We start from the raw sequence: 14291 nt of genomic DNA, 5'->3' as shown, positions 1-14291 counted from the left end.
TCCCTTCCCCCGGCTTTGGACTGACTTGCGCTCTCATTGCCCCACCATACGCTGCAAAATGAAAATGAAAATGAAAATCTAATCTCCCATATTTTTCTTACCATAAAAATATAGTTCCGTGAAATTTTCTGCTTTCTAGGTGGTGATTTAAAGGTGGTCCAAAGAGGATGTAGTTTTATATGGAAATTACTATGGAGAAATGTTGAAAAATGTTCCAAACATGTTAGTACTAGAATGAAAGTACAAATTTATCATCCCATAAAGAACTCATTCTTCAAACCATAATAAAGAAATTTGCTTAACAGAGAAATTCAATCTAACAGATAGGAGAAGTTTGTTTGCTATTATTAAGCTTAATATGGGATTATAGCTCTGCAAACATCTAAAAAATCCCAAACAAAATTAGCTCAAATGAGATTTGGTCCTTCAGCAACACCCTTCATTAAGGTTTGAAGAAGGAGTTATAACTATTGACTGTTTAACAATAAACTAATACAACGGAGGGTATTAGAACTAACTTGGAGGTGATGATTTGGAGGTTATTTGGCAATTTGGAGGTTAAAATCCCCTCCAAACACTAGCGATTTTGCGGTGGGATGTTGACGTTTGATGACGAATGGGATGATAAGTTCGTACATACATTACAGTACAAGCATGTTTAGAACATTTCTCAAAATTTCTCCATAGTAATTTCCATATAAACATATAAACATATACATTTTCCTTGCGCCACCTTTGAATCACCACCGAAAAGCTGAAAATTTCATAGAACACTATTATTATGGTAAGAATGGTAAGGAACATATGGGAGATTGGATTTTCAAATATTTTAAAATTTTGAATAGCCTTAATGTTACAGCCCATACAAACTTAGTACAACATTCATACAAAAAGAGTTACGAGGGGGCGAGATGTTTTTATATTCGGGTCTTTGAAAAAGTGACCGTCTCAAAAAACTTATCGTCACTAAAAAGTGACTCGCTACCAGTTATGCATTTGGAAGCTCCCCGTTTCGAAAGCTTCAAGTTTCGGAAGGCTTTCGGAGAAGCTCGTCTCGACTCGATTTTCGAAAACGTTATGCTGCGAAAGGGCTCTCTGCCTCACTGCTTGTGGGGTGGTATTGTGTTTGGGTGTGTGAGGCGATGATTGTTTACATCAGTTTATGCTCAGCACGACCTCAGTCTCAGTAGTAAACGGAACCGGTATCGTTTGTAACTGTCGTCGAAATTGTTCCGCGATATCTCTTGATTCTGTGATATTCAAATAGCCATGAAGTTCCGCGCGGTGATAACGGATACCCTGTGCATGCGCGAGTTGCTGGACATCGTGACGACCTTCTCGCGCATCAGTCGAAACATTGCCATCAACATCCAACCGAAAAAGGTGATAATTCAAATCGAGGGCGATGTGGAAGCCGGCCAGTGCCTGTGGTGTGAAATCGATGCCACGGATCGGAGTGGATTCTTCAGCGAATTCGTCATGGACGGAGTGGACGAGCAGCACAACCAGATCTACCTCATGGCTGCGGCGTCAAATCTGGTCCAGGCTTTATCCTACACTCGGAACAACTCCATGGATTACGTCAAGATGAAGCTAGTGAAAACGGATGTGGCCTGTTTGGCGGTGGAAATGAGCGGAATTGTGCACAACGAGAGCGACGTCATGAATCCCAAGGTGCAGCACCAGATCCCGGTCACGGTGGTGCCTCGCAGCGAGTGGAGCAATTTTGATTTACCCCTGGATATGGTCTACGATCTGACCGTTATGCTGCCATCCGTTAAATCCTTAAAGGGGCTCATGGACAAAAAGAAGAATATGTCCCCATCGGTGACGATCTACGCAACGCTGGCTGGTGAGCTGTCGCTGGTGGTGGAAACGGACATCGTTACGGTGGCCAGCCATTTTAAGGGTCTACAGTGCGCCAGAGGTAAACCACCAAATACAGATGGCCAAACAACGGTTGACCCTGAGGAGGAACAAACGCTGGAAGCATCCTGTAAAGTGGACGCGAAGAAGTTGTCCACGCTGCTGGAGAGTGTCGACTTTTGCGAGTCGAAAATGATTGCCAACATTAAGAACGAACATCTGCTCAAGATCAAGTTTGAACTGCGGGAAAAGGTGTTCATGAACTTCATACTGCCGGCCGTGGATTTCGAATGAGATTAATAAAACGAAACGCTAGATCTGCAATGCAGATTGTTTTTAATGAATCATATCATTTTTATTTTAACTATGAAAAGCGACTAATGTGAAGGGTTCCTTCTGTTCGTCCGTCCCTAATCTTTCCAACTGCCGCGTGGTTTCCGGAACCCATTGTAGTGTTCCGGATGGCGACGCCTTTGCTTTGATGCAACCTGTTACGATGGAATGCCCCTATTATTTCTTGCTGAATTTTGATGAATGAGAATGTTATTTGTTAGCCTGTTGCTCTCTGTTCTGCGTTCGCTTCGCTTCTAGTTCCTTTCTAGTGGTATCAATCATAGGGATTTCGTTTTGTTTTAGCGATAGGGTTTAGTTTATTATTTTAAAATTTTCATATTTTTCCTATAGATTCCTTTTGTGTGTAAAGTTATGTTTAAAGTGTTGTTGAGTCCGAATATTTTCTAAAATAAGGTTTGTTATTCTTGAAATTTCACAAGGACTGTTTCACGCTCCTATAGGGATTGAGTAGTAAGGGGGAATGATTGTGATGCTTTCCTCTTATGTTTGTTCTATATCTGAGCTCTTTTTTCGAACTTTTTGTTTTATTGAAGGAAACTACTGAAGTTGTACCACTGTTACTCTAGTAAATAAAGCAAGACTTAACTAAGCCCCTTCAACTTATTGCATTTCATTGAAGTGTATTGCGAACTGCATAAGAACTAAAAACTTAAGTTTCTGAAGGATATTTTTTTGTTTATTTGGACTAATGTTTAGCTTGTGGTATGGAATTTAAAAGCAATGATCAGCCAGTAATCCATCCATAGAAGCATAAACTAGATTTTCGGAGGAACTCAAAACGCGTTTAGGACTGCACTATGTCTACTGTATCAGAAAATAGAGGGTGGATGTTCTTCACAGTGTTACGTGTCCTTCTTAAAAACAGAATAAATGGTGCAGAGGGTGTGTAGAATGTTTATTTTTTTGTGTGAAACGTGGAGGGAACTGAAAAGCTTAAAAACTGATTTTTTTTTCTGAAACCTAATCTGAGAAAGCTTCCCAAACAGAAATCTAAGACTAACATTACCAACCTTTTGTGTTTTATTTTCGAAAGCTCTTTTAATTTCAGCTTCAAAGTGTAAGCACAGACAGAACATCCAATTTTTGCGTGATTGCAGTTTGCTTTTTTATCATTATTAGTCTAAACTGTTTTTTTTTGTTTGTTTTTGAAACAACCTTCAACCTGATTTTATTAGCGTTCAACACTAAATCATAATGCTCCTCTCCCGGTAAACCGCCTGCAAACCCCTCATTTATCATTTTGAACATTCGTTCGCGGACTTCGTTAGGCTATTACTCAGATGGTGGATTACCGGGAATCGGGAAGCGATACTTTATTTTCTATAATGATGAATAAATTTTGGTTTCTTTTTTTGCCACGTCATGGAGGATAAAGCTTAACAACTATCGGATTCACAGCGATTGCCAAAAACTAATAAAGGAAATACTAATCATATTTGCCTCTTTTGGTACCTATTCATTTTTAGAGTTAGGGGACTGCATAGTACAGCTTATTTTTTTAAAATTTCACTAAAACAAAAAACTCGTGTGCTCATCTGAATTTGTATCACATAAAAAAGAAACCTCAAAGTTTGAGCCAAAGCAATAAGATTTAGAAGTGACACAAGCAAATTGAAGGTGTATTTAAATATTGTAAAATATGACCATCAGTGAAGTTTACATAACTTTGTGAATTTTCCGCTAGTTTTGAATTTTTCAACACAGTTCTCGTCAAAATTGAATTCATGTCAAGTTTGTAGAACATGGAATTTCTCAGAAACTAGTTAGGCACTTCCATGATTAGAACTAGTTAGGCACTTCCATGATTCACTTTGGCATGGGAGGTCTGTAGCTTTCAAAAAAACCTTACTGCCGAAGTGAATCGAAAGTGCCAAGAATAGGATCCGGCTCCCTATGTAGTTTTATGTAAATTTTTCTTTCTCTGTATGGCAAAGGGGATTTGGTTCTGTGGATCTCATTAGTCGTTTTTTAACTTTTTGAACGCTGTGTAGCTCGTTCTCTAATTCTAGCTCGTCAAGGGGCCTTCGGAGAGATGGGAGGACTACCGGAACTATACGAACGTCCTCTAGGTGCCACATCTGCTTCCAGAACCGAATCAGGCAGATATGTGTAGTAGGGTACAAATCGGTCAACCAAGTTGTGCTTAAGAGTAAGCTGTAGGTTAGTGTGCGGCTTATTTTTCAAAAGTTCTCAAAACCAAAAATTCGTATGCTCTACTGAATTCTAATCATATTAAAAGAGAAACCTCAAAATATGAGCTAAATATATTAACATTTAGAGGTGGCGCAAGCGTCTTGAAGGTGAATTTTCAAGTTATGAAAAATGACCTTCAGTAAAATAAACATAACTTTGTTATTTTTCATCCGATTTTGAAACTTTTAGCATCAATACCTTCAAAATTAAATTTGTTAAAACCTTGTAGAACATTGAATTTGTCTAAAATCAAAACTAGTCATAGTTAAAAATACTTTTATCCAAATGATTCCTCATTTTACTGAAAAAAATATTTTTGTTTGACCATAACTTCATAATTACTCAGTCGATTCCGAATCTTTTTTCATGTTTTTGAAACAAATTTATTTGTTTTTAAATTGTTCATACAACACATTTTTCTAAAAAATGGTTTCTACCTAGTTATTTAACAAAAACTACCCAGAAACATGATTTTTCAATGAAAAAATCGAATTTTTATTGATTATTTAAGTTTCTTTTGTCGGAAATTGTATTTTTCCTATTAAACTTAGATTTATAAAGTATCTTGCCTTAATTACGAGTTGAATAGTGCATATATATATGTACTTACGCAAAAATACTTTTGTTGCCGAATTATTTAAAAATTGTTGCAAAGTCATTCACAAAGGTTAAACAAATGAGAAACCCAGTTTCAGCTTTAGAGATTATATTTAACTGGCAAAAATTAAAAAAACTGGCATTTTTCATAAAAAATCATGTTTTTGTTTAGTTTTTGCTGACAAACTTGGTTAAGACATATTTTTTAGTGAAATATGATGTATGAATGGTTTGAAACCAATTAAATTAGCTTCAAAATCGTGTAAAAAGATTTGGAATCGATTGAGTAATCATGAAGTTATGGTCAAACAAAGTTGAAATTTTTAGAAAAATGAGGAAAAAATTTGATTAAATTACTTGTAACTAAAACTATTTTTGATTTTAGACAAATTTGATGTTCTATAGAGTTTTCATAAATTGTAATTTTGAAGGTATTGATGCTAAAAGTTTCAAAATCGGTTGAAAAATAACAAAGTTATGTTTACTTCACTGAAGGTCATTTTTCATAACCTGAAAATTTACCTTCAAGACGCTTGCGCCACCTCTAAATTTTAATATTTTTGGCTCAGATTTTGAGGTTTCTCTTTTAATGTCATAAGAATTCAGTAGAGCATACGAATTTTTGGTTTTGAGAACTTTTGAAAAATAAGCCGCACCCTACTGTAGGTGCACAATCTTGGCAACTTCGTTGTGACGATTTAGGTAGGATGATTCGGCTTGTGCTGAACAGCCGGCAACTACATGCTCGATAGTCTCCCCTACTGAATTGCACTTTCTACAACGGTCCTCCACGTCTTCGTGCAATATATACTGTCGGTAGTTCTTCGTCGCAATCACCCGGTCCTGGATGGCTACCATGGAACCTTCTGTTTCTGAGAAGAGATCACCCCGCACCAGCCATATGATTGACGCCACCTTATTTATATGCTCAGTGTCAATATGAATTCTCTATGATGGAGTCAGCATCACCGACGGACGAAATTATCATTGTCGGTGACTTCAATCTTGCGGGTGTTTCGTGGAAACTGTCTTGCAGCGGCTTCCTCTATCCGGACCCCGAGTGCTCGTTGTTCCATGCCTGTGCGATTAATCTATTGGATAGCTACAGTGCCGCGCATTAAGTTTCCAAGAAAAAAACACCAATAATTTCCGAGGCTCCCTGTGCCTTTGTAAAAGATGTCGCTCATCATCCTGCGTTGATGATATCTGTTGAAGGTTAACAGATATCCGAATTCGACGATCGTCCGGCCTCCGTTTCGTACAACTTAGTGAAAGCCGATCATCGTAGCATTGCAGATGTCCTGTCAAGCATCGGGGGGGCAACTATCCTTGACCCCCGCGATGTCGAAGTCGCAGCAACTACTTTTTCAAATGTCTTTGCATATGTCATCGACAGGCATGTACCAAATCGCATACATCTTCAAGACGCGTGTCCTCCCTGGCAAACAAAAGAGCGTTAATAAATTGAAGTCTCAGAAGAGAGTCACTATCCAAGCATCGGAAACTATCAAAGCATCGAACGCTTGTTCTAAAGGATAATTATGTGAGGACCAATAAAAAATAGGTATAAGATTAAGATTAAGTGGCCTATGTTACTCTCAGCACCAGCGAGATTTAGAGCTCAAACTTAAAAGTAAGCCTAAATACTTCTGGAAATTTGTTAATGAACAGCGTAAGGAATCTGGCCTTCCGTCTTCTATGGAGTTGAACGGAGAAACCGCTTCTACCACCCAAGAAATTGTGTGGTAGTATAATATAGTTCGGCAGCACTGTTGATAAAGTGCATTCATCCGACCTTGCACTGCCATCTCTTCTGTCAACTAAGTTTACAGTTCACTCCGCACTCTCAGCTACGACAGATCCCGCCCATATCTGCGGTATATAACGGTGACCGTTCCGGAGCTCGTTTGAACCTAGGCGTGATGGCCGATTCCTCGGTATCTAGGACTGTACAGAAATCTGTTAGCTGTTCGCTGAAAAATTTGCCAACGTATTCAACAATGACGGCACTACCGAGGACTAAGTGAGCCACGCAGCCAGTTATGTTCCTCTGAATGATCAATCGTTGAGTGGTATCGACCTAAGACAAGACGTGACAGGTCAAAGTACAAAAACGAAACCAATTGCCTGTCAAAAAAGACCACTTCTCATTGGTCGGTTTGGCAAAGGCCTACTTTCAAATCGTTGAGTTGGATTGCAACAGGGCACTTTGTTGCTAGCCCGGCCGTGTTGCTAGTTCGTACATTAGGGTTTCATCAAAAGTTTAAATTTTTTTCATGAAATCTTTTTGTTTCAAATCTATTTATATTCGCTGTTAAGTTCACCCCATGTGCTTCTACAATGCTAAAATAAATAAAAAATACTCAATTGAGTGCAATATAATGAAAATGGTTTAAATTTTCTTAAAAAACATCTCCGGTTTTGAATATTAACCTAATATATCTAGAAAGATTCGCGAATTAGGCGAAACTGACAAAATGTACACAATTTAAGAAACTATAGCGGTGAAATTGTAGCTTGATTGTCTATTCACTGCACTTGAACTTTTCCCCTTTCGATAATTTAACTATTCAAAAAACGCAAATTTGTAGAAGACGAAACTTCACCTCATGCAAAACCACACACTGTATTGATTACGCCTGTGTTTTTGTTTATCAAAGTGATGGGCGCATCTGAAATCGAAATCAAAACACGGCGAGAGTAAACGGCGACACTGCAAACAAAAAATAAACAAGGCGTACATGGCGGGCTTAATTGAAACCAGAATGAAAACACGGCGCAAAAGTAATAGGCGACACTAAAAATAATATCGATTACAGGCTCATAACATTGGGCGATACTGGCATTCTTGAGTGCGTTTAAGGCGAAACCTTATAATATTTTTTTATTACGAAATAGCTAGGAAAATTGAAGGAGATGTGTGTGGTATTGATGGGGATTTTGAAACTAGGTTTATGAAATGTGTATTAAAGTGAAATAGTTAAAGTTGGAGTGTATTTTCTCCAATTGGGATTAAAAATTGCACATGAAAATTTCATTGGTTATTTTCTCATTGTTATTGATTTGTCAGATAGGCCCTTATCGCGAATCCCTCTCGATATATTAAAAAAGTATAGCACCCTCTATTGCACTAAATGAATGAAGCCCCACGCACAATGTGAGCGGCAGCGCGGTACAACGGCATTACGGCAAGCCCATCTTGAGCTACACTCTACTTGTCAAGTCAATGTTGAAAAGGATTTAGTCAACATGGGATTGATAACTAAAGTGTAGATCAAGATGGGCATGTCGTTTTGCCGTTGTACCGCGTTGCCGTTCACATTGTGATTGGGGCCTGAAGCGTGCAAGAAACAACCAAAATGTGAACTTTGATTTTTTAATTGTTTCACAAGATTTGATTGAAAAAGATACTGGTAGCACTGGCTTTTATATCGTCAAGGTCATCGACTGAAAAACAACCGGGCAGTCTTAGTTGAGCTGTCACGTCCTGTCCTAGGTATCGACGTACAATTCGATGCGATCATCAAGGCCAATTCAAAGCTCAAATCCTCACATAATCCGGGGCCAGACGGTGTCTCCGAACTCCTGAAAAAACACATCGACAACTTTATAGTTCCTCTCCGTCCTCTTTTTTTAAATGTCGCACTCCAGTTGTACCTTTCCGTCGTGCTGCACTGAGAAATAAAAATAGTCACAAAATTACTAAAGTTTATGCATTAATGACTATTTTCTATCTGCCTCTCTTTCATTCTGCTGTGAATTTTCACACTAACTGTCATTTCGACTGGGTTCAGGCTTAGCGATGCTTCAACCAGGGTGAATTGACAAATAGGAATAAAATTCCCTGCAGGGTAAAAGAGAGGCAGATAGAAAATAGTCATAAATTACTAAAATTTAGTCATTTTGTGACTTCCCGCGTTTCTGAGTGTGGAAAGCCACATACCTGTTCTCAGTACATAAGTAAGGCATTAAACGACGTTATCGAGGTATTGCGGCGCTTAGCTCCGTCTCGAAACTTTTTGAGCTTGTCGTTATGGAACCTTTGCTCTCACACTGTCAGCAGTATCTCAGCCCTGACCAACACGGTTTCACTGCGGGCCGGTCAACTACCACCAATTTACTGTGTCTCACATCCTACATCAAATGACTGTCACTTTTTGCAACAACAGATTGACGGTTTCGCTAACTGGTACACTATAAATTGAATGGTTGGTAACCCAACCAACGTTCTTACGACACAAGCAGTCGACCCTATTCGCCTACAGTCTGCATGGCGCGATTACCGAACGCGTACATCACATGAAAGATCTGAGTGTCATCATGGATCTTTCAGGCAGCATGTATCATATACCGTAGACAAGGCGTCCAGAACCCTTGGATTTATCTTCAGGATCGCCAAAAGCTTCACGGACATCTACTGTCTAAAATCTCTTAATTGCTCCCTCGTTCGTTCAGCTCTGGAATATTCTTCTGCAGTCTGGTGTCCAGTATACAGCAACGGCCAGTGAATCAAATTATCATCAAAATAGCAGAAAAACAAACAACAAAGCAAGCTCGCTCACAACGGTTTGTCACAAGTGTTGCGGATAAGGACACAATCAAAAGCAGAATTGTCATGACAATCACAGAGCGCAACATTGTTGCAACCTCTTCAACTCGCGATTAATCAGTAATTTTAAACACAAAACCAAATTTGTTTTATGGATGCTGTTTGATAATGTGTCAATGTTTACCAACACAGAGAAAGTTCTCGAAAATTGCAATGCGACGCCCAGAAAATCACCGCGCACGTGGTGATTGATCTTTGTCATATTCTGTTCAAGTGATGATAAACTCATGTTGCGGAATGAAATTGTTGCAACAAGAATACCCAGTGAACCACGTATCGTATAAGAATGTTCATCCAAAATCACATATTCATGCGTCCAAAATCAGAATTGCACAAGATGCCATATTAAGCGTTATCAATGTCAATACAAGTTGTATATAAATCCCCAATACAATTCATAAACGACAATCTGTGTTGACAACAAAACATGTCGTAAATAGTGCAACATAGAATCATGTTATGTCATATAAACTGACAGATCATATATCAATTCTGTAAGCATCGTATGAAATCGCAATAACTTAGCAAAAATTGCCACCCAAACTTTATCTATCTGCTGAAGATGGGCCTCAAAGAACAACAAAGTATGTGTCGCTGTACATGAAACATGTATTAACATTGGCAAATAATCACCCACTGGATAAGTAACCCTTGGTGGTATAGTGGTATGGTGCCCGATTGCTGATTCAAAGGTCCTGTGTTCGAGACTCGCTGGGAACTTTTTTTTAATTTTTATTCAAATTTTGTAGTATCGTATATCTGATCGCAGAAAGTCCGAAAAAGTCGTGCCAAGTACGCATATTGCCTCCACTTTGGTAGGTATATAGCCTTTTCGAGCATTCTATACGATTGAATTGATTCATATAGAATGATGTATAACAAAAGTTATACCAACTAAAATGTTGACTGGGTAGGAGGTGACAATGTCTTTGTTGCTGCGTGTTGGGTTTATTCACTGGCAACGGCACTGAGCGAATCGAGTCGGTTCAACGCCGCTTTCTACGTTTTGCGCTTCACAAACTACAGTGGACGAATCCATTCCGTCTACCTAGTTACGAGAACAGATGCCAACTAATAGATCTCGAGCTGCTCCGCACGCGAAAAGGCACGATCAGAGCTTTGACGATCGCCACTACGCTTCAAGGACGAATAGACTTTGCGTCTATCCTGAAACAAATTGACTTGAATGCTCGCTCACGACTGATCCGCAATATCTCCTTTCTAAGGCTTCCTCTCCGACGGACGAACTATAGCTCTAATGGTGGGATCAACAGATTACTAAAACTTTTCAACCGAGTCGCATCAATCTTCGATTTTCATCTCACTCGTGAGCTCTTACGTCGAAGATGTTCATTTTTGTTGCTAGACGAAATAACTGACAACGACATAGAATGTGCTTTAGATTAAGTTTTTTTGTATGTTTAGATTTATTTTTAACTACCGACATCATTGAGGCTTCACCCAGGTCCGTCACACTCGGGCTCAGATTGGGTACCACTTCTAGTACTGCATTTGGTCCCTCGGTAGTGCAAAAGGTACCCAAGTTTGACAGATCGCAGTACACTTTTCACGGCATTCTAGATTACCTTATGAGTCATCAAATTTTGGGCAACTGCAAGGGACATGGAGGTCTTTAATTTGTCTTTGCTTCACCTATAGCCTGTTGATGTAAACAAATAAATAAATTGGCTTTACCTTGTTGCCGGTTCTTCAAAATACAGTTGACACGAGATAAAAACTTTTCCTGCAGCTCCTTCCTGATCATCGTGTGGCGAATACCTCTAAGTTGCAGGAATCCGAGATATTTCTATGTTTCGTCTTCAACCATATTCCGAATATCTTCTTCCTTGACGCGAAAACATCTGGCATCTATATCTTGACCCTGACGTAGATGACCGGCATTTGTCAATTCCAAACTCCATCCGGATGTCGTTACTGAATGTCGTAGCAAGCTGCAACAGCTGATGCAGCCCCTGTACTGATTTTTAAAATAGCTTCAGGACGTCCATATAGAAGGTGTGGGTATCTTTTGTACTCCTTTCCCCACTTTTCATCAGTAATAACACCGCTCTTTCGATTCTGGACCAAATTCTGAGTGTTCTCCTAAAATTTGAGCTCATTTGGATGAAAACTGAGACTGCACAAGCGCTTTAAAATTTATATGGGAATTACTATGGGAAAAGCAAGCAACTCATTCAATCGGTCATAGTGTTTGCTCATGGGCTCTTGAGGATTGGAACTATGTTGATACTGTGAGATACATTCATCATCTACAACTTTGCCGAAAACCGTTTTCAGATCGGACGCCTCAGTAATTAGTTATTGATTTATACTCAGTCACAAATTCTTCAGCAGTGCTCATTTTACTTTTGAACAGGCAACATTGCTGCACCTGGCGCGAAAGATAGCACGCGCTAATCATGGCTACTATGTTTTACTGCACATATCCAGTGATGCCTGCGGAACAGCCCAATAATGATAGCCAAAGTTTTAAAATTAATTAAAAAATCAGTAACTAATTATCGGGGCATCCGATTTAAAAACGGTCTTCGGCAAAGTTGTAGCTGATTATTGTATCTCACAGTATCAACATAGTTCTAATCCCCAAGAGCACATGGGCAAACACTATGACCGATTGAATGAATTGCTTGCTTTTCCCATAGTTTTTCCCATATAAACTTTAAAGGGCTTGTGCAGTCTCAGTTTTCATCCAAATGAGCTTAAATTTTGGGAGGACACTCTAGTAACCATAGTTGTATTGGATAAGTGCTTTGCTTAGGGGGTTCATGGCCAGGCAAAACCACAGGTGACTAAAGGTATCGCCTTAAAAAATCCACCTCCTGATGCTGAGAGTCCATCCCCATTGCGTGTTATATCCAGGCTATCGACATCGATGGAGACACCATCTTCTATGGTGAAAGAGGGCTCGACTGGCTTGTCAGATGGATCGGGCCCGGGACATCCTGTCTACTGCAAATCGCTGCAGTTGATATAGGGCATGTCCATAGGCTGGTTATATCAGCCCGATGACGTTTCCGTCTACCTTATACAACTGCAGTACCTTAAAAAGATACTGAGTCGCATGCCTTTTTGTAGTCGATGTACGCCATACACAGGTTCCTTTGTTATCATGTAGCTTGTCCTACAATGACTACATTTATGACTTGTGGGTTAATTCTACGAGGGGCGTGAGGTGAGAATTGTCTGTCTCGTATAGCGAGGTGATAATTCTCGACTCGAGTGAAGTGACTCGTCGTGTAAATCAAAAGGAGAGTCACTTCACTCGAGTCGAGAATTGTCACCTCGCTATACGAGACCGACAATTCTCACTTCACCCCACTCGTAGAATAAGCCAACTGACCTTTACAACCTTGTGTAATTCTGCGACACCCTTTTTGTTCTTCGGTCATCACGATGTTGGCGTCGCAATGGTCTTGCATCATCCTCGCCATTACTGACGATAGCACTTTCTATAGGCTTGAAAGGTACGTTATTGGTCGGTACTTTGCTGGGTCCGTCCTTTGGCAGAGGAAATGTGACACCCCTGGTAATGAGTTCCGGTAGCTGCGTGTGGTCTCCTAGTACCATATTGAAGGATTCCGCCATTCACCCATGGATCGTTGTGAGTTTTCAGTACCAAAAATTGTGCACAAAATCATTATTATTATTATTTATTTATTTGAGTGGCTTTCCACCCATAGTGGTTTCTGAGCACGTGTGATTACTAAAACCATTCCTTATGTCAAACGGCTATTATGACAAACGAGGTAGAGACAATTATTTCGTAAAAATAAGATGTAATGTAAATGCAAATGTAAAAATTGGATAGAACTTCTTTTAACTAATAAGGTGGAAGCACCTGTTTTGGTCAACCTAAGAGAAAATATTTGAATAAAATACGTCAAATGAAAGCCCTCTATCCATGTTACATATGTATGAACAATATCGAAATTGAGTAAAAACCATTTTACGCATAGAAAATCGCGATGGTGAATATAGGATACCAGAAGCAGTGTCACAATGATTTCTTATGGAGTGACCAAATTAGAAATGCCCTGGCCAAATTAATCGTACAGAAGTCAACATTTTAAGGAAAACAAAATATTTACATTATTTTTTGAATAAACTCTGATGAATAAAAGAATGTAGGTTTATTTTGTGAATGATGTATACTAAACACAAAATGATTCACGTTGATTTACGTTGCAGAAGAGTGTAAAATCCACTAAAGCTACAATTAGCTCTATGGTGCTCCCGGTTCTTCTACCCTACTAGTTGAAGGTTTTTGAAAAAATGTTGTTCTAGAAATTTATCATAAATGTAATTTTGAATATAATAGAGTGGAGATTCGCTCGTTGGGGGTCCGCTACATGGAATGACTCGATGGTTGAAAAAAAAATCCAAGTAACACTCCAATGTCAAGAGAAGATGTCAAACTGACTTTGACGTCTGAGTACCATCCTATTGAAGTCTCCCTATAGAGAACAAATAATGTGTATGTATATGTGCGTTTCGTGATGATTTGCTCTCGAAATGCGTTAGTCTGAAGCATTTTCACCAACTGTCAGTCGTTCCAACTAACGGGTCGGATTCGCTAGATGGAAGGCAGTCGTGTTCCAACCAGCGAATCTCCGCTGTAGTGCTAACAGTTTCATGATTGGTTGAAGTTATG

At 39.2% G+C, this 14291-nt stretch overlaps 1 protein-coding gene across 1 annotated transcript; it reads left to right on the top strand.

Moving 5' to 3' along the window:
• Nucleotides 1–1098: 1098 nt before the first annotated feature.
• LOC5567430 (checkpoint protein HUS1) lies at nucleotides 1099–2853 on the top strand. Its single transcript, XM_001657372.2, has one exon. It carries the CDS (start codon nucleotides 1270–1272, stop codon nucleotides 2158–2160), a length of 891 nt encoding a protein of 296 aa, XP_001657422.1. The 5' UTR covers nucleotides 1099–1269; the 3' UTR covers nucleotides 2161–2853.
• Nucleotides 2854–14291: the final 11438 nt, after the last annotated feature.

The sequence above is a fragment of the Aedes aegypti genome, chromosome 3 (genome assembly GCF_002204515.2).
Source record: "Aedes aegypti strain LVP_AGWG chromosome 3, AaegL5.0 Primary Assembly, whole genome shotgun sequence".
In the NCBI taxonomy this organism is placed as follows: Eukaryota; Metazoa; Arthropoda; class Insecta; order Diptera; family Culicidae; genus Aedes; species Aedes aegypti.
Note: the sequence above shows the minus strand (reverse complement) of the source record. Positions and strands in the feature narration are given on the sequence as shown.